Source organism: Myotis davidii, unplaced genomic scaffold, assembly GCF_000327345.1.
Source record: "Myotis davidii unplaced genomic scaffold, ASM32734v1 scaffold4, whole genome shotgun sequence".
Taxonomy (NCBI): Eukaryota; Metazoa; Chordata; class Mammalia; order Chiroptera; family Vespertilionidae; genus Myotis; species Myotis davidii.
In genome coordinates, this window is record NW_006294707.1 from 884,358 (window position 1) to 904,720 (window position 20,363).

Consider the following 20,363-nt stretch of genomic DNA (forward strand, 5'->3'; position numbering starts at 1 on the left):
CGCCGTACAGAATTAAAATGGCAATAAATGCGTACCTATCATCTAAGAAAAGAGAAACATGCAAATTGATTGCACCTCCGCTACGCCCAAAGCCATGCTCACCAACCAATCAGAGCGACTATATGCAAATTAACCCAACCAAAATGGCTGCCAGCAGCCACAGAGTTGGAGCAAGCAGGAGGCTTGGTTGCCCTGGCGATGGAGGAAGCCAAGCTTTCCGCCTGTCCTGGCTGGCGTGGCCTCTGCTCAAGGCAACAACGTTTCAATTATAGAAGATAAATAAACCCCAGATACCTGCTTCTAGCCGGCCTCCACTGGAAGCTTGGGTGGCTGGGGGCTGTGGCCACCCTGCAAACAGCCATCTGCCCCTCACCCAGGATGGCCACACCCTCAATGGGCTGAGGGTCCCCGCTGGGGGGCTTGGCCAGCCTGCAAATGGCCCTCAGCCCCTCACCCAGGATGGCCAGGCACCCCAGCAGGACTTCAGGCTGTGACTCTGCTCCAAGTACAAGTTCTTCCCATAACGCCGAGCATGGCAGTAAATGCTGGAGCAACGAACTGACAGAGCAAAATGTGTCCATTCAGCTCTCAAGTTTCTTAGTAACATTCCCAAGTAAAGACAAATAAATAATACAGTTTCTGCTGCTATTACTTTTATTGCTACTATCTTTCATTTATTGAGCACATCCAATGTGCCAAGTACTAGTCTAAACACCTAACATTTGTCAAATTTACACCTCAGGTTTCCGGAATTGTTTCATGAAACTCAAGTGTTTGGAAGAATGTTAATTAAAAACAAGTCAATATAAGCAATATTTTCCTTCTATGATATATTTTAATATGGGTAAGGAAATGCCAGGCATATGTATGTAGCCATTTAAAACATGTATGTAATCATTATTAGCACCTGCCATTTTTGGTCATTGCAAAAGGTTGGAAACACATTCAGTGAGAGGGGGATGGCCGGAAGAGCACAGCCACATAATGGGGTGACCAAGCTGGCAGGAAGGATGAGGGAGATCTCTTCGAAATGACATGGAGGGACCTCGAGGATGTAGTGAACATGCGAGATACAAAGAAATGCATGTGCTGCCTTTGGGTGAGAAAGAGAGGAGATATACATTTGCAAAAAGCCACACTGGAAGGATAAACCAGAAATTGAGGGAACTCAGGGGAAAGGAGAATAAATCTGAAGGAATGGGTTTGAAGCAACAGTGTACATTGACTTTTGAAACACATAAATGCTTTATAAGAGGGGGTACCCGGCTGGCAGCTAGGGACCCTACCAGTGCGTGAATTTCGTGCACTGGGCCTCTAGTACTGTATATTTCCAATGGAAACTATTTTAAGGACAAAAAGAAATATCAAAACTGATAAATGTCGCTCAGTAGTTTTAATAGTCATTGTTAATAGTAATATTGTATATTATTTTGAAACTTGTTGTGTATATTACAGGATAAAGTAAATCAGTAATTACTGATGTAATTAGGAACCAAGATCTTCAGTGTATAAAAAAGGAAGGAAAAGAAGCTGAATTATAACAAATGTCAAGTTTAACTAATGATTTATTATATGTAGGGTTGCCCAAAAAATGTATACACACTTTGAATGATTATAAAGTCAGTGTTTATTAATGTACAGTTCATTTTCAAAATTTAAAAGAATCTACAGAAAGGAATAATTTTTTTGTGTCAATGCCTGTTTTCAAACTGATGACTGTTCTGGTCCAGGCACTGCTGATAATGTGAAACAATGGAATCGCAAACATCAACAATCATTTCATTCACTTCTGTGTGCCCTCAATTCGTCAACTGTTGCCAGTTGTGTTTATTAATGTACAGTTCATTTTCAAAATTTAAAAGAATCTACAGAAAGGAATAATTTTTTTGTGTCAATGCCTGTTTTCAAACTGATGACTGTTCTGGTCCAGGCACTGCTGATAATGTGAAACAATGGAATCGCAAACATCAACAATCATTTCATTCACTTCTGTGTGCCCTCAATTCGTCAACTGTTGCCAGTTTTTGTGTGGGCCGTGGTTGGCAAACCATGGCTCACGAGCCACATGCGGCTCTTTGGCCCCTTGAGTGTGGCTCTTCCACAAAATACCACGTGTGGGCCTCGCTCTGTGTAACAAGGACCCTGCCCCTGGCGGCCGGTCCCCACGTTGTGCAGTGAACACCTTGCTGCCTTATCTCCTCTGTTCCCCACCGGTGATGGCACTGCCTCTCCTCCCCGAAGTGACCTGCGCTTTTCCTTCCGAAACGGCTTTCTGTTACTAATTTAAACTGTTTTGTACTTATGTAGCTCTGAGGTAGTCCATGAAAATGCCATGCACTCAATTGAATGTTGGAAAACCCATCTTTTCATATATAAAATGTTGAAAAAAAAAGAGAAAAAAACCCCAAAATACCACGTGTGGGCACATGTGTTCAGTGCGATTGAAATTTCGTGGCCCATGTGCAGAAGTCGGTATTTTGTGGAAGAGCCAGTATTTTGTGGAAGAGCCAGTATTTTGTGGAAGAGCCACACTCAAGGGGCCGAAGAGCCGCATGTGGCTCGAAAGCTGTGATTTTCCAAGCCGCAGTTTGCCGACCATTGATCTAGGGCAACTGTGGCTGGTTTTGTACCATAAACTTTATATTTTATGCATCCTCGTAATAAAGTCTAGTGGATGAATTTCCTTTGTTCAAAGCTTAGTCTGACTGAAAAGAAAGAAACAACATTGAGGCATCAGCTGTTAAAGTGTGTGCACATGTTTCAGGGACACCTGTGTCCATAGGTCCCAGCCCCAGGACATGAAGAACCTGGCACTGGTGAGCCCCAGGAGCGATGGGCACCCCTAGTGCAGAGGCTGTGGTTTCCAAACACCACCTCCCATAAAAGGGGCGGAGCTTCCTGGAGAAGTGACTGATTTCAGGCCTGGGGTAGGGAGAACAAGGCAAGCCTGCTTTAGAAACCAAGCAGTGTTCAAAGACTAATGGAGTCATGCCAAAAAAAGGAGCAGCCAGCTGGAGGGAGTTCTCATTGGCCAAATTAGGGACAATCTGAGCACCAGAAAAACGGCCATAATCAACTGAAATCATTGACTACATAAAAATCCACAAACCCCTAATAAAGATCAAATAAATATAAAATGAACAAGCAACACCAACACTTTACTGTCACTGGGATGTGATGTTTGAACTTCTAACACAGAAAGCTGGTCCTTAGAGAAAACAAGCTTTGTATCCGGCCCTTGCAGGAGGAACTACATCTGGTAGTTCCCTGAGTGAGAAAAGCTCTCCTTTTAGATGCCAGCAGCTGGTCAATGCAGACGGAGTAATGGAATCAGAAAGTCAGCACTGTGCACTCCGATGTGGCCACTGGCTCCGGGAAGGCATTGTAATTAGAGTCGTTGGAACAGATGACGGGGAGCCGGAGTCACTTCAAACCAAAGTCTCACGCCCATAGATTGTTTGCTATTGACAAAAGGGAGAAAATATCTTTATGGAGCAGAGAGACTGGCTGTCACCACCATCTCGGTGATCAGCACAGGCCAACCAATAAAGGACAAGACAGTAATCATTGCTTCCAGAGGTAACAGTGAAGCACACAGCATCACCTGTTAGGTTATTGCTAAAACCTTTCATGAATCTAATCAAGCCTTTGGTTCAAGGTTTGTTGGTAGAGGAATAAGTCAAATTAAACCACTAAGAAACATCATACACATTCAGAATGTGAGCTATTCTATGAGATGGTTGGCCTGGTCTCTTTAAAAAGGCAGTGCAAGAAATGGTGGGGTGGGGAGGGATTAAAAGGGACTTAAGAGACATTACAATAAAATTTAGTGGGTGATTCTTGACAACATCTTTGGGGGAAAACAGATATAAAGGCACTTTTTGAGAAAAATTGGAACATTTAAATGTGGGTAATCAATGATATTAGGAAATTATTTTCAGTTTTGTTCAGTATGATTATGGTACTCTAGTTATGTAGCAAGACCCCTTTATGCTAAAGTATCCTATATAATAAAAGGTTAATATGCAAATAGACCGAATGGTGGGACAACGGGAACAACCAAATAACCGGTTGCTATGACATGCGTGGACCACCAGGGGGCGTGTGGGGAACACGGTGGGTGTTGGCCACAGTGGGATGGTGGAGCAGGTGGGCGCCAGACCAAGGCAGGGCGCCAGTCGCTGTCATGGGGGTGAGCCTCTGGTGGTTACTGCAAGTTCTTTGCTCCCACGCACCGCAGTCCCGCCCGACACTCGCACCCACTAGAGCTGCCACTCGCACCTGCTACTGGTGCCTGGTGCCGGTCCCAATCACTTGGCTGGTGCCATAGGTGGGTGCAAGTGGCAGCTGCAGGCTTTAATTGCCCCTGAGGGCTTCTCCGCCTCCCCTGCTCCTGAGGGACAATCTGGGCAGCAGCCACTGACCAGGGATTGAACCCACAACCTTGGCATATGGGGGCAATACTCTACCTTGCCAGGGCTGAGGACCACTTTAGAAACACACCATGGTTTCTTTCAAATGAACATCTGACAAAAATTCTTATCCCTGGATAAGTGCTCACTGTCCCCCTCCACCGCCAAGGTGATATAATGAGGTGATCACTCACCCCAATTTGCCCAGGACTTCCCCAGTTTCATTGCTGCAAATCCCATGTCCTGGGCAAACCAGAGGTGGTAGGCTCCCCTCCACTTAGCACACCTTGATGATACACTGTCCAAGCCTCAGCTCCGGGACTGCCAGGCGTAGGGCAGGGCTGGGGAGCCCCCTGTGGGAACCTGTGCGAGGTCCCTGGATGAACACAAATGTCAGGGGGTGGTGTAGCCATCGTAGATGTTTACATTGAAACGTCCCAGGCACTGGTCGGCTTAAGGCTGCGACGAACACGACAGTCCATACCTCACAGGGGAGATGTGTATGCACAAAGGGGCAAAGCTAAGGAGGAAGGAAGTGCTTAAGTGTGAACTAAAAGTGGAAGTTGCCAGTCTGATTGTTCGTTGGGAGAGTCGTCCAAAGCTGCGAACAGCCACAGTGGAGAGCCCATGTCAACTCAATGCAGGGCACTCCTGCTGGAGTCTGGAGACAGGGCAGTGGTTGAACTGAGAGGGCCCAGTCTGCTCAGCGAGGTTCCTTGTAGGCTTGTGTGTGTATACGCGTGCGTGTGTGTGTGTGATGGAAGATAGAAGGGCAGTTAGAAAAGCCTTTACAGTGGATGTAACAAGTTGTTCTTGGAAATTCTGTAGGATTTGCTGATGGGAGAGGGAGGATATTCTGGGCAGAAAGAACAGCATGTGCCAAGGCCCGGTAGCACTAAGCAGCATGGGAGAACCCAAGCAGGCCCGTCTTTATATGAACACTAGAGGCCCGTTGCAGGAAGATTCCTGCAAGAATAGGGCTTCCTGAGGCCGGAGCAAAGGTTTTAGCAATAACCTAAATAACCACTGCCTCTCTCCCTCCTGTCTCCGCTTTTTTTCCACCTTGCTCCCTCCCTTCTCTGCTGCTTCACTCCCTTCTGCAGAGCTTGGCTTCCTTCTACGCTGTCTTCAGTCTTCGCTCCATGTCTGTGTATGCAAATCAACCACCATCTCTGTTGGGTTAATTTGCATATCACTCTGATTGGCTGGTGGGCAAAGCGGAGGGATGGTCAATTTGCATGTTTCTCTTTTATTAGTGTAGATGCATTTATTTTTATTGATTTCAGAGTGGAAGGGAAAGGGAGAGTAAGTTAGAAATATCAATGATGAGAGAGAATCTTTGATCAGCTGCCTCTTGCATGCCCCACACTGGGGATTGAGCCCACAACCTGGGCATGTTCCCTGACTGGAAATCAAACCATGACGTCCTGGTTCATAGGTGGATGCTCAACCACAGAGCCATGCCAGCCGGACAAGAGGAGGCCCATCTTTTGCCCTGAGTTGAGCACCAAGCTCAAGTAAGGGCGAATGAGGGACATTTCTTGAAGAGGCAACAAGGGCTATAGAGAGGCTTGCAAAGGGCTTTCCACCTTAAGGGTAATAAGCAGCACGATCAGATTTGTTCTCCAAAGAATCTTTCTGGCAACTAGAGTGTCAGGGATGGACTCATCAGATGGAAAGGGGACTGTGGACAGAAGACCAGACTAGTAGCCTGAAGAGTTGTGATGGTCCAGCCAAATGGGGCGCTGACAGAAATGACAGAGGAAACCTCAACAGGTGTCATGGATGAGCAGGGAGGGGGTGAGAGAGCAAGGGGCAGAAGTCCAGGCAGAGTACCAGGCTCTGGCTCAAGTGACTGGGTGAATATAGCACATTAATAATCCTGACTCTGCTCCCACTTATTTATGGTAGAGCTGTTACTTAATCTCTCTGATTCCTCATCTGTAAAGGGTGGTGACTACCTCATGGTGTCACTGGGGACTTAAGCTGTAAAGGCGCTCAGAAGTGTCTGGCACGCCCCCTCGCCCTTCACACAATGCACATTTGTGGGGAACCTGGTGCTAAACCATTTGTAGACGACCTGCTTCTGGGTCGGGGTTTCGTATGTAGCAGAGCAGCTCCCTCGCTGCGATCTACTGAAAGTCAGCCCTGGACACAAGGGTTTGTAAAAAGAACAACAAAAAGAAGTGCCTGGCACATTGCGTATTCTGTATGAGTGCTTATTACAGAAACAGAGAAGTCACAAAGGGACACATTTAGGGGGGGAAATCGGGGTGTTTCTGGACACGGGCTGAGTGCCGGAGCCTGTGGGACATTGCCATCAGGTAGCTGAAAACAGACTTGCCACTTTGGAGCAAGGTCTGGACAGAGTTTTCCTCCAGACAAATGGGTCAAATTGCTTCGCAACACTGGGCAAACGAGAAGGGAACCAGGAAGGTAACACGGGGAGCCCAGCATCTCCCAGGAGGCTGAGCCCAACCTTGGGGACCCCGACTAGGAGGGGCCGTGTGAAAGTGTGAGGGTAGGAGTGCATCAAAGGAGCCGGGGAAGCCCAGGAGACACTTCAGAGAAACTCATGCTTCACACTTGAAGTAACAGGGAAGTAAAAAGGGAAGGGGAGAACCTAGAGAGGGGAGGCTGGGCACAGAAGTAGATTCAGGAGGAAGTCATGGGTGACACGCTCACCAGGTGGCGCCAGAGACCTGTCTGTCCTACCAAGTGTCTCAGAGCCAGCGCCAGCCTTGCTGGAGCGCCATTCACACCTGCCAGCCAGCCAGGTGGCACTCCTTCAGCCACTCGATCAGCCTCCCATACTGCCAAGCTCTGGGCCTACCCGTGTCCCTGCATCTACATCGCTGCCTCTCCATCCCAAACTTCCCCTCACTTGCTGGACCGAGTGTGGCGACTGCTTTCTAAATGGGCACTCTGCATCCCTCCCCGGCACCCACAAACCCATGACTCCTGACAGCAATTGCTTCAAAGTATGTCTCCTCGCTGCCCACCAGCCCACGGTATTGGGGTTCAAGTGCCCCCTCCAGCATTCACGTTGCCACGCTGGGCAAATTCCTTACCCTTTCTCTGTGCCTCATTTCCTCATCTGTTAAATGGAGATAAATGACTTACCTCATAGAGCCAAAATGAGGATGAAATGAGTTTATAGTTTCTATCTTTCCTTTAGTAGAGTGCTTGGCATAGTAAAATGTTTGGGATAAAAATTCAAGTCCTTATCGTCGCTTGCCCACTTTTCCGGCCTTGTCTGAAAGCACTCCCTTCATTCTCGCTGCCCATCTCCTTTCCTCTGCGACAGCGTTTACTCCCCGCCTCCTCTCTGACGCCATCACTCACCCATCTGCTGGGAGCTGTCATCTCTGATTAGCCATCTCAGATCAGAGCCCTCTCCTACGAATTCGTTTCAGATCTTCGCATATTGTGCTGCTAAGACCACTTAAAATTACGAAACACACAAAAACCCTGCAGCTGCCTAATGTTGCCCCTTTCCTCACTCCCAGCACGCCAACCATGGGGCAGAAAGCTGTCTCATTCAGGCTGGAGGCCAGCTAGCAGGAATTTGGAAAGAGCTTGCACAAGGCGATCTGGAAAGGCGATCAGCAAAGATGCGAGATCATGGAAACGTCAGCTCAGTTCCCACCTACCATTCCCACATCTTCCCAGCTTGCTATCAGTCCCTCTCCTTGCACGGGGAGACCTCCCTCAGCTATTTGGGCAAGCCCCCGAGAATCTTTGGTCCTTGTCCTGGAGCCCCTCATGCTGGTCCCTTGGGGAGCAGGGCTTCCCAATGAGGACAGTCCTGACCGGACCTAAGAGAAAGGTTTGCAGGGCCGGGACTGGGGTCACACATTGAAGCCAATCAGTACAACCACTGTTCCCATGATTCCACTGTTCCATAATCATCGAACCCTATGATAGAGCAAGCTTCTTGAAGACAGGGCCCTGTCTTCTATCTACATCCCTACATCCCAACTTAGCAGAACTTGTTGAAAAACAAAAAGCAAGCAAGGAAACTCAACAAAAGATGTCAACTGAATACTTCCTATGGAAACACTAAGGGCCCAGTACACGAATTCGTGCACCATGAAAGGAACTGTGGGCTGTGAGGCTGCTGTAGGCACAGGGGCGGGACTTGGCTCATCCTTCGTGCCCCCACCCGGCCCCTCCCACTGCAGCCCTCCTCGCTCCCCCCTCCCCCCCACCCCCCGCCGGTCCTGTCTGCCGGTAGTCCCGCTTCCGCTGCCACCACTCACATGCACTGACAGTGCTGCTCTGCTCACACATGCTGAAGGTGTGAAGCGATTGGGACCAGTGCCAGCAGCAAATGTGAGCGGGGCCGGTGCCATCAGTGGGTGCGAGTGGCAGCTGCTGCCCTGATCGCCCCTCAGGAGCAGGGGGAGGTGGAGAAGCCCTGAGGGGCGATCAAGGCTGCAGCTGCAGCTTGCACCCACTGATGGTGCCGAGCAATCGGGGCCAGTGCCGGGTGCCATGAGTGGGTGTAAGTGGTGGCTCCAATGCTGGCAGTGGGTGCGAGTGGGACTGGTGCCAGCAGCAGGTGCGAGTGCCGGGTGAGACCACAGCGTGCGAGAGCAAAGAATTTTCAGTAACCGCCAGAGGCTCGCCCCGATGACAGTGACCGGAGCCCTGCCTTGGTCTGGCGCCCCTGCTCACCTGCTTCATCATCCTGCTGCGGCCGATGCCTGCCATGTTCTGCATATGCCCCCTGGTGGTCAACACACATTATAGCAACTGGTTGGTTGTTCCGCCGTTTGGTCTATTTGCATACTAGCCCTTTATTATATAGGATTTTGGGGGAGCAGATGGCATGAGATGAAGAAACAAAAAGCGGCGGCAGTGGGTCAGGACTGCAAGAGCTGGGCTGCCTGGGAATTAACCCCTCCCCTCCTGCCCCCAGCACCAGCTGGGCAGGAGACCAGCTCCTGTGGGAGGCGTTATCCCAACAGGACCGAACTCAGACAGTCTCCTGCAACCACTACAGCGTCCAAAGGGTGGGAGAGTGTAGAGCTGGGGCTTGGACTAAGAAAGTGAATCGAAGGACAGACTGGCTCAAACTGAAGCCTCAGAGTTCAGGGAACATGGCAGGGGCTCTACCAAAGGCTGATCAGGAAATGCATGTACTATGTAAACTGCCTAATGTGGCAGGGCGGGAGGTGAGCCACAGGGCTGGGCCTCTCCCCAGTCTCAGCCTTTTCTAGAGGATGAGCCAGGCTCTTCTCACAGCAGTGGGTCTCAGGTCTGGGTACGTGAAACTGTTTACAGGAAACGAGACTAAGGTGTCTGCAAAGGTACAATGTTAGAAACACACCTAACATTTGATAGTTGACATTTTTTAATTTTTCCAAACTATAATAAAAAACATCTTGAGTACATGAACATAAGGAATGGAACTACAGTCTGCCTTAAGATGCTGTAACTAGCCTCCTTCCCAAACTCAACTCAAACATGAAATTCCTTCTGAAATGTCACGTGTCCTTTGAGTCAGCTGACTCCTGGCGACCTGTGAACCATGTCCACTGTCCTATCCACAAAACTGCTCAGCTCCTGGACTCAGGCCAATGGCTTCTTCCTTGGAGTCAATCCAGCTCACACCTGGACCCTCTCTCCCATTTTATTCTTCCTAGAACTCGGCTTTCTCTTCCAAAGCCTTGCCTGTCATCAGCCTGTAGTCCTCCACATTTATTCCTTTCTAAGACTTTGAAATCCTAGCCCACTAACATAAACTTTGATAAAGTACCTCTAGTTTTCAAAATCTTCTCTAACGCTCAAGGACGAGAACACAAAGGGAACTACCCGAGGGCACTGAGTGCCACACTTAGGTTGGCCAAAAAGCCCACTCAGGGGTTTCCTCCCCATTAAAATGAAGGACTTTGAACAACAGTAAGTTTTCAATCCTGCTGCACATTGCCATCTCTGGAGCTTTTGGAGTGTTGCCCAGGCCCCAATTTGCTGAGAATTCATAACCATAGAATACAGAAATAATTGCATTGTTTTTACAAGCTCAGTAGTCCTATATGTAAGCAGGGTTGAAAAATCACTTTCAAAATCTTCACTACCATCTCCACCTTCTACCTTGTTTCTTCCAGCATTACTTATGGGAGAATAAGCCATTTGCTTTAAATTCCCAATTCAGTGCTTATAACAATATTCAGGTTTCTTACACGTCCCATTACACTAAGCTCGATGTCTTCCTTTTAGTCTAAGTCCCAAATTCCAGAGCCTCCAAGTCCCAGCTCCCTGAACTATATACGGCCCCTCCCCTTAGAGCAAGACAAGGGGTTAGACTTGTGGAGGTGCTTTTGTGACCGAACTTAAATTGCTGGAATGCTCTGAATTGGCATATTAATAAACTACACCGGGCCCTGTCAATCTATAATCCGAAGCCAAAGCAGCAAATTATAAAAGCAGGCACCAGTGCCTTCTCAGGCAGATGCTCAGTGCCCCGAGTCCCCAGTCTGCTTCCTCCCATCCCTTCCCATTTGGTGGTGTTCCAGAGACAACCCACACCCACGCGGCGCTGCAGAAAACCACAATGCCTGCCCGTCTTGAGCTTTAACCTCATGATGAAGGCACACAGAAGCCCAAGGGTTTGCTTTGTTCATCTAAACTGGCGAAAGTCATGAACCTAAAGGTTATTCTGGACTCACTTTACAATGGGCAGATCCATTTCCTTTTAGCACCACAGCAACCGCCTACGGGTTTGTATAAAAACCAAGATACAACCCAACTACAGGATGACTCTACCTTTTCCCCACCTCAAAAATACTCAAAATTCTCAGATAATTCTACCATGTTCCTTTGGAAGCACCACAGAAACAGACGTTAAAATAACACAAAACTTGAATAATACTTTCTTTATTTACAAGTTAGAATCAACAGACAAAGACAATCCAGGGGACCAAATGGGGAGATGATAGAAACCCCAAGGCCCCAAATGGAGCAGAAGAAAAAGGGAAAACAGAGTAGAAAAATGTCAACGTAAAAAATGAGCTCCCCCTTCTCCCTTCCCCACGGAGGCCAAAGGGACCATGGCCCCACACGCCTCAGCCTTACCTAGCTTAAATAAATTAGAACCAACCTCACAACCGGGCCTTTACAAGTGAACAGGGCCGCTATGGCCTCAGGCAACCCCTACTGGAGTCTTTGCCCACTCCCACCGTCCGGTCCCAATCATTTTGAATGGGGACCCTGCCCAAGAGGTCACTTTCAATGGGGCTGGGAACACAACCATATTTTGTCCATTATGTCCCTCCTTCGGCAAATGTCCCCACATCCCTCCCCCCTGCAGAGCCAGCTCTCCTACAGTGGGGGGAGTGGGTGAGATGAGGAAGTGTCACAGCACGGGGGGAAGGGATGGGGCAGGGTGGTCTAAGGGTCCGGTCCTGCGGAGCCTCCTGCCCCATCTGGCCGGGCCCTTAGCCTGAGTCTGAATCACTGGTGTCTGAAGAGGATGACGATGAAGAGGAGGAGCTGGAGTCTGAGCTGGAGCTGGAAGCGCTGAGGCGTGACACTGCTACTTGCTGAGCAGATGACGACTCTGTTTTCTCACTCGCTGCAAAACAAAGTTAAAGGTTAAAGATGTGTAAGTTCGATCTCCATTTGTGAAGAAAGGGCAGCCAAGTTGGCAGAATGCAGTGGACTTGTAAGAAGAGTACAGGTACTCACCTTTCTTGGGGGGCTTTTTGGTGGAATTGAGCTGCCCACTGACATCTTGTAACCGCTTTTCTAGTTCCCGCTTCTTCTCCAAAGCCAGTTCCTCCTTTGTCTTTCCCACAGGTTTTTTAATGGCTAGAAAAGAGATGCACCAGGCCTAAGACACTGCACCCTAGTGCTGCCAAGTTCCTTCCATCCCGGGAGCTGACAGGAGCGCACCAAGTATGCACACTACTACCACCTTTGTAACCTGCCCCGAGTGAGACTCTCACAAAGATTGGTGGACCCCATTCATACTCACTGTAGGGCTTCCGCGGTTTCTTTCTAAGGCAAGAAAGGACGTAGCGCTCAAGCTCTCGAAGCGTGGATGGCTTGAGAGTTTCAAAATCAATCTCAATCTCCTCTGGGTTTGAGTCACGTAAGGAGGGCTCCCTGGCTTGGATTATGTGCACAACTCGACCCAGCTTCTCCCCAGGTAATTTATTGATGTCCAGGCTCAACTGACGCTTCTCATCGTAACTCATGGGCCGACTTTCCTCCTCCTCCTCTGAATCGTAGCCTGTAGGCAGGGTTGGTGGGGCTGTCTTTGTGGCCTTTTTGGGTAGTCTACGGACAAAAGAAAATTCTGTTAGAGAAGCATCCTTTAACCCTCTCTGAACAGGTTCCTACTGTTCAATCCAATGATGTCTGTTGTTTTTGTTTGGTGGTATTGCCTACTTCTTTCCCGTTTCCTTTTTTTTCCCAGGTACATGCCCTTGACCAGAATCGAACCTGAGACCCTTCAGTCCGCAGGCCGACGCGCCATCCACTGCGCCAAACCGGTTTCGGCCCGTTTCCTTTCTTAAGCTGTGTCCTGGGTTGGGGATTTTTGTGTGTGGTTACCAAAATAAAGTTTTATTGGAACATATATTCATGTTCATATCTTTATTGCCTATGGCTACTTTTGCACTGTCAGAGCTGAGTAGCTTTGAGAGACCCTGTGGTCCTCAGAGTCTGTCTGTCACCTGGCCACTCACAGGAGAAAACATGTACGGAATGGGAGAATGCATCCTCCTGTTAAACTCACTTGGTGCCACTTCCTCCAGAAGGTCCAAAGCCAGGGGGACCTAGTGTAGCAGCACTGCCAACCCCACTGCCACTTGCTTTCTTGGACTTCTTGGGCTGAGAGAGGCGGGGTGCCCGAGACCCCCTGTCATCTTCATCTACCCCAGCTCGGACTCGATGCTTCTCTGCCTTCCGTTTCTTCTTCTTCTCTTTTTTCTCTCTCTTCCGCTTGGGCTTGGATATTGGGCCTTGGGACAGGGCAGCCAGTTGTTCATGTACTGCCCGAAGCTAGAAAGGAAAAAAGAATCAAGATGTGAAATGAGAAAAACACACCAAGTAGAACAATCTGAAAAGAAGAGAAGAAAAAAAGGGCAAAGACAGGCAAGAATGTCTTAATGAGCTGAACAGGGACAAGTACCTGTTCCTGCAGCTCAGCCAGGCGATGAGCCCGTTCTTCCTCAGAGTCAGAGCTTTCACTCTCTTCTTCCTCTTCCTCCTCCTCCTCCTCAGAAGAGCTCTCACTGCTACTCTCCTCACTAGAGGACTCTGAAGATGATTTGGCCAGGCCAGCAGGCAAGGCAGCAGAGATTGGCAGAGGCCCTGGCTCCAGTGGTTCATCTGGCATCTTGGCATAACGGAACTCAAATACGTCCTAGAAAGAGAGGCCGACTCAAAACCATGCTGGGGGATAGTGCCCTGACTGTACCCAGCCACCTGGTGACACGGCTCCAATTTACAACTGTAAAGATTAAGGGATCCTCATGTTAAGATGGTACAGTGCAGATGACAAAACTCTCTCTCCCCAGACCTAGTCATTCTCCAGACTCCAACCTTGACACTCACCTGTAGCTTTCGTGCCATGGCCACAACATCATGGTCTGGGGGATTGTACTTATAGCAGTTGGAGAACATAAGCCGCACATCAGCAGCAAACTCCTGGGCATCCCGGTAATCCCGATTCTCCATCTTCCGCTGCAGAAGGAGGCAGCATCAGAAGCTGCACAGGCAGGGAGAACTCACCTTTCCCTGCCAACCCGACACCGCAAGAGCAGCCCTCTCGAGAGCATAGTGGGGGTATGACTTTAAGGATCTGTGCCCTGGGGTTCAAATTTGAAGTCAAAGGAATCTGGGTGGGTTGAAGAAATATCTATGTCTAGGAAAAAAATCCTTTCTAAGTAACAGGGGTCAGTGGCCTCTGACTATCCTTCACTCCTTAACTACCCTAACCCAATACCCCCAATAAGCAAGACAAATGAAATATAGTGTGGCTCTGAAGACCCACCATAATACAATTTCAAACTCCAGAAAATAGGGACTCTTATCAAGCACTTGACCAATTGCCACATTACTATTTAGTAAAAGTAAAATACTAAAAAACAAAGATTGCTGTGTTCCCTTAAGGAGGTGATTGAGTTTTTATTGATCCCTAGGCTCCAATCACTGCCTGAGTGTCCCATCTGCCCCATGCAGTGGGTACCTTTACAGTGCTGAGGTCCATGGGGTGTTTAATGATGTCATGGTAATCATGCAGGCCCAGAGCAGAAGCATCCACTGGTTTATAGAAAGGCCAGGCATAGGCAGCATGCTTCTTAGAGAGTAACTCCTTCAAAATTCCATTGCAATGTTTCAACTGTTCTGATAGCTTTCCTTTCTTGGAGCTCTGGTGTTGCTGCTGAGAGTCAGGTAAGTCTTTGCGTGGGGGCTTGATGGGGCGGCCACTCTCTCTGCGCATAGGGGGAAGCCGTGCTGCCTTCGGCTCAAGACCCCCGGGGGGGCTAGCTGGGGAACCAGGAGCCAGGATGGCTGTAGGTGTTGGGGTAGTAGTATCTGCTTTCCGCTTTACCCCCTTTTTCTGCAAAGAAAAACAAGACAGAAACCTTTTACCTCAGGTCCACCTCAATCAAGCTTTCCCTCCCGATTGTCCAAAAGAAATCCATGGATCTATACCTTGGCAAGGGGCTGGGCTGGGGGAGCTGCAGAGACAGCAAGGAGCGGGGGTCCGGCGGAGTGCAAGGACTTGAGAAGGGGAGAAGAGATGACCGATGAGTGGGGAATGTTGAGGACAGTGGTAGGTATCTCGGGAGGTGGAGTATACAAGGCTGTGTGAGATACAGAGGAGATAGCAGGCACCTGGTGGGCACTGGTGATACTGCCCTGGAGTGCTAAAAGAGAAAAAACGGTTAGTGTGGTCATCTTTCCCACCTTTTGGTCTCCCATTAGCAAAACTGCCACTCTTCCTACCTGCCAACTTGGCCCCCTTCTTGTGGCTGTTCTTAGGGATGGTCACCACAAGCTCTTGTTCCTCTTGTGGCATTGATGCCACTTTCTGTAGGAAGATCTTTTCCAGCGTTTGTGCCATCAGGACAATATCATCAGTGGGCTACAGAAAACAAACAAAAAGGTTCAAATATCAGCAAAGTATAGATTACTTTCCTCAAAGGAATTCCTAGCTCCAGGCATCATCACCACTCCTTTGATAGAAGTTTGTCACGGAGTACTAAAAATTACCTACACGGGGCCACTAATTCCCACTTTCTCTCCCAAACCCTGTCCCTCAAAACGCAACCAAGAAAGAAAATTCAGAAATAAGCAAAGTAGATCCTGCTCTTTTCAGATCTCTAGGAATTCCTAACAAACAGGGCCACCACCCAAGTATGAAGTGTAAGAAGAGTGTTCTACTTAAACCTTTAGCAAACCATTTCTGAAGCCACATCACTGGGTGATGATACCCTTTGGAGCTCAGGTTTTCTAGATCCTGACTACTGAGAACACCTTATAGTAAAAGAATTGTGTAGATAAAACTCCAGCAATGAAAACACCGCCTGTCCCCATCTATTAATGAACACATAGAGAAAAACTCACTTTGTTGTAGATGTAACAGTTGGTGAACATGGTATTAAAATCCTGCATACACTCTGAAGCAGCCCAATAATAGTTGTTTTCAAGTCTCCTCTTAATAGTACCCATGTCCATAGGCTGCTTTATAATTTTGTGGTAATCCTAGAAAAACACAAAACAAAAAAAAGTAGGTCAGAGCCACCAAAAAATGCATACCTGTTCTCCTAAGCAAATTACTGATCCCCCAACACACACACAGACACACACGCCCCGTGTCGAAGGAGTACAGTTCCCTAAACTGCGGCCCCAATTAAACTACAGGACAGAAAAAAATGAAATAGGATTCTTAACACCCAGCAGGAGGCCCCTACTGTCTTTCTCTAACCACCCACACCTCCCCCACCCACTCTGCAAGGTTTCCCGTCCTGTGACATTACCTCTGGGGCTGGCTATCCATGGGCTGCATGAGGGAGAGGAAGAAGCTAAGAATTTTGGCCACCGTGGTCCTCTCCCAACCAGGGGTGGGAATCTGTAAAATGGAGCCAGGGCACAAAAGTTAAGGAAGGACACACGGAGGGCACAAAGAGAAATGCCAAGATAGCAAACTGTTGGATCAATGGCAAAGGACCAAAAATTCTGAAATCTGGTGGCTATATGCTCAATGTGGGGGAGATGGGAAATCCCTAGGGGCCGCAGCAACTATACTAGACAACCCCCCCCACTCATACACATTCTTGCTCATTCCCACACCTCCCCACTTCAACTTCTCAACTCACCGGCAGACCCAGTTTGACAGCATCCACAGGCTGCCGGAAGGGCCATGCAAACTGATGTTTCCACAGAGCCTTCATCACCACTTTGTGCAGGTACTGCAGCTGGTTGGTAACCCGTCCTGGCTTTTTGGGATTGGATACCTCCGGGGGTGGTGGGTTGGCAGGGGTCAGTTGTAAAGCTGGCACTGAAGCCATTGTGGGGCTTTCAAATCCCTCATACAACAGGGAGGGCTTTCGAATCCTTTTCCCAGGCGCTGCAGCTTCTGGGCCCAGCCCCAGTAACCCTGCATTCCCCTCCCCAGGGAGCCTGTGAAAATGGGAAACAAGATTAGATGTGGCAAGCTATAGAAACTAGGGAAGAGTGTAATTTACACTACACACCCAATAAATCCACACTTGGGGCCTAGTGAGAGGTAGGCAAACTTGACAACCAGTACTCAAACATCCGAAATTTTGTTCTTGTCCCTCATTCCCATGTTTTTGTTTCCTTATTTCTACCACACCTATTTAGATCCCACCTTCTGGAGTCTGAGAGGCTCTATCATGTTTTTCTAAAATTACTTAGGGAAAAAAAAAGGTCCCCAAATGGTTTCTTGTAGGACATAACTGAGAACCACAGGCTAATGGGGAAGAGACTTAAGTGAAATGGGTGGAGCCTCGAAACTCAAGCTCCAACCCCGAGGACCTCTAGGCCCTAGTGACTAGGGGCTTGATGGTTGCCATGGTGGTCGAGCCTGGGGGAAGCAGGTGGAAAGAGGAAGGGAACAAAAAAGGGAGAATTTCATAAAATGTTGATCAGACAGCTAAGAACCCACAAGGGCAGAAGAGATCAGCATCCTCCACATGCTCTGCATAGTTAACTTCAAAGAGAAAATAGACCCCGGAAATCTAACGGAAAACCATACCAACTTAAAAAAAAAATCAGACAAGGAGCATATTTGTCGGACTTCACAGCCTATAATAATCCGGCTGCCAGCCCCAGGAATTTTTGGCAAATCCAATCTCCTCACTCCAAGGGCCTCAAAATATAGAGCTGCCCAGTCAAGGTCACAAGAGGGATAGACCCTCGCCCCCACCTTGCCAAAAAACAAGATTCCAACAACAGTTCCCACTGGAGCATCAACTCTGGAGATTCAAGGCCAGCAGTGATTCAGGTTTACATTCTCCTTGGTGCTCCTCTGGACCAGGTGTTTTCAGGGCCTACTATTAAGATCACTACCCTGAGATCTTATTGACACCCGAAGACAGCTGGACCGGAATCCTTAGTTCCACCTCCCACCTTGAATGAAACTCAAGGATATCAAAACCGTCCCCACCACCGAACAAAACACTCATCCACCCCAACACAAAACCGACCCAGTTATTGTAAGACAAGCAGGGGTTTAATGATCCAGCCCAGGTACCAAGAACCCACAGGCTAACAATAATCCCTGTCCCTACTCTGGGAATTCCCGTAGCCAGTCCCCGAAGCTGTCACCATGGCAACCCTATAAGGCACTAGTTGTGGCCGCGAACACCTCAAAAGGACTATGACAAACCGTCGCTAAACACAAGGCCCACTACCCGCAGCCCAATCAATGTGGTCCTTCCCCATTACATTCCGCCGCCAACCTAGCTGGGACCGACTCGGTTAAGACTGGGCCACCGCCGGGGAAGTAGCGGAGACACTGACAACCTGTGCTCCCTCCATACGCAGCGGCCGGGACACGACCACGGTTCCAAAACCGTCGCTCAAGTCCCTCCGCGAGCCCCCGAGTCAACAGTCGCGCCGGGGAAGGGCAGCGCGCCCGTCACTTCTGTATGCCCCCTCACCCGACCCCTCACCCCCGTGCCGCGGCCCCCAACGTCCCCGTCCCGCTCGCGACGACGTACTTGTGGGGAGTTACGTTTTGCAGCATCTTGACCGCGGGGAACCGGCGCTGCACTCAGCCGCGGCAAGTCCGGGTGGCCTCGGTTCCCCTCGCCGCCCGGTCCAGCATAACCCGGGAAGTAGGGGGGGCCGCTGCCCTTGCCTTCCAGGCGACAACCCCCCCCCCACCGGGCAGGAAAGAAAGTCTCCTCCGCTGTTTCACCGAAAGCTCCCGGCAGCTTGGCGCGCTCCGCAGGAGGCGGACAGCGAGAAAATGGCGGCGGCCTCAGCAGAGGCGGGCGAGCGAGGGTACTCTTCCAACCCTAGGAAGGCCCCCGATCCCAGACAACGTCGTCAATATTGCCCGCTGTTGATCTGCAAGAATCCCCTCTTCCTGCGGGGACCGTCCGGAGCGGACGAAGTCCCGTTTCAATCTCGATGGAGGCGGATGAACACGGAAAGTGGTTTAAGGAGCCGCCGCCTCCATCTTTGAAATCCTCTTGAGGGCGGAGTAGAGGGGGTGGACAGATTCCGAGGATTGGGCGGGGCCCGAAAAAGGGGAGCTTCGGGGGCTTCTATGGGGTCTGTACTGTCCGCCGGGAACGGTCATAGGCCGAGACGAAGGCCATTTCCAAGCGGATGGACGTGGATTGCAATGGCGGGCCCCGACGACTCGAAAGCTCTGTATCGGTAGGCAGAATCCTCCAGCCCGTTCTAGAGGTTGCTCCACTCCAGCGCGAAATGGCGCCGCCGAGCCCCGCGCCAGCCCTTTATATATAGGCGGAGGGGCGGAGCTTCGCCGCTCATGCGCGCCACCGCGCTCGAGACTTCCCCCACCCCCGGCGCGCGCGCACGCCCGGGAAGAAGTCCAGGCGAAGGGGAAGGAACGCCTCTCCGCGGGAGCATCTTCTATTGGTCCGCTGGAGCGATTACGTCATAAACTTGATTCCCAGAGCTTCTGTCACCAGGCAGAAGACTGCCGCAGAGCCCCTCAGGGAAGCGGCGGCCGCCATGTCGCTGAGCCAATTGGCTGCGCCGAGGGTCGGCGACTCCAGGGGAAGGACGTCGCCGGGGGGCAGCACCCTCTCCCCACCTCCCTCTCCAACAGTCTTCCGAGGCCTCCGGGCCCGGGGCGACCGGCGACCGCCAAGCTGGGGCAGGTCGGGCCATTCGTAGCTCCTCCACAGGCCAGACCCGCAGGACCGGTGGGGCCGCGTGGGCCCCGCCAGCCTCGCCGGCAGGGTGTGGCCGCAGGACGCCGCCGGGGATGGTTCTCCACTGGGAGGCCGCGCAGCGAAGAATCTGAAATGAGGAAGAAGACGCCATCTTAAAGCCACGGCCTGGTACTCGGGCAAACAGCTAAGGGACCCCAACGCAGCGGAGACGGGACCCAGCGTCTCTAGGTCCCACCACGAAAAATACAGGCTTGCCCGAGTCTTAAAATAGCCCCTGCCCTGCCCCAGGTCAGACAACAGAAAGACAAAGGCAAAAAGCTCCCCAAAACTTGTATCAACAAGGTAAAACCTACAATTCGTTCAAAAAGCTTGCACCCCGAGCACATCTCCGACCGCGGCCCACTCCCACTATGAATACGAATACCTGCGGGCTCGACCCGATCTCAGGAGCCCCAAGTGGGGCCAAAACCTGGAAACACACCTACAGACGAAACCCACCTCCTCCCAACCTCATTCCGACGTCTGCTCAGCGGAAAAAGCAAGTCCCGCGAGGGGCGAGTCTCGGGGAGCACCCTCCCGGGCCAGCGCTCGG

At 50.1% G+C, this 20,363-nt stretch overlaps 1 protein-coding gene across 5 annotated transcripts in view; it reads right to left on the reverse strand.

Moving 5' to 3' along the window:
* Positions 1-11,278: 11,278 nt before the first annotated feature.
* BRD2 (bromodomain containing 2) overlaps positions 11,279-20,363 on the reverse strand; it is an 11,268-nt gene continuing 2,183 nt past the window's right edge. The window contains exons 1-13 of one of the 5 annotated variants that reach the window (XM_006769157.2): positions 20,270-20,357; positions 18,620-19,898; positions 16,751-17,054; positions 15,999-16,136; positions 15,378-15,516; positions 15,084-15,298; positions 14,614-14,988; positions 13,980-14,108; positions 13,555-13,788; positions 13,159-13,424; positions 12,394-12,698; positions 12,105-12,227; positions 11,279-11,991 (exon numbers count right to left, since the gene is read on the reverse strand). In XM_006769157.2, coding sequence (XP_006769220.1) covers positions 11,855-11,991; positions 12,105-12,227; positions 12,394-12,698; positions 13,159-13,424; positions 13,555-13,788; positions 13,980-14,108; positions 14,614-14,988; positions 15,084-15,298; positions 15,378-15,516; positions 15,999-16,136; positions 16,751-17,054; positions 18,620-18,645 — 2,391 coding nt within the window. In that variant the 5' untranslated portion in view covers positions 18,646-19,898; positions 20,270-20,357 and the 3' untranslated portion in view covers positions 11,279-11,854. Of the gene's footprint in view, positions 11,992-12,104; positions 12,228-12,393; positions 12,699-13,158; positions 13,425-13,554; positions 13,789-13,979; positions 14,109-14,613; positions 14,989-15,083; positions 15,299-15,377; positions 15,517-15,998; positions 16,137-16,411; positions 16,504-16,750; positions 17,055-18,619; positions 19,899-20,124; positions 20,140-20,269; positions 20,358-20,363 lie in introns of those variants that run through there. The other 4 variants (XM_015567479.1, XM_015567478.1, XM_015567480.1 and 1 more) reach the window with 4 other exon arrangements.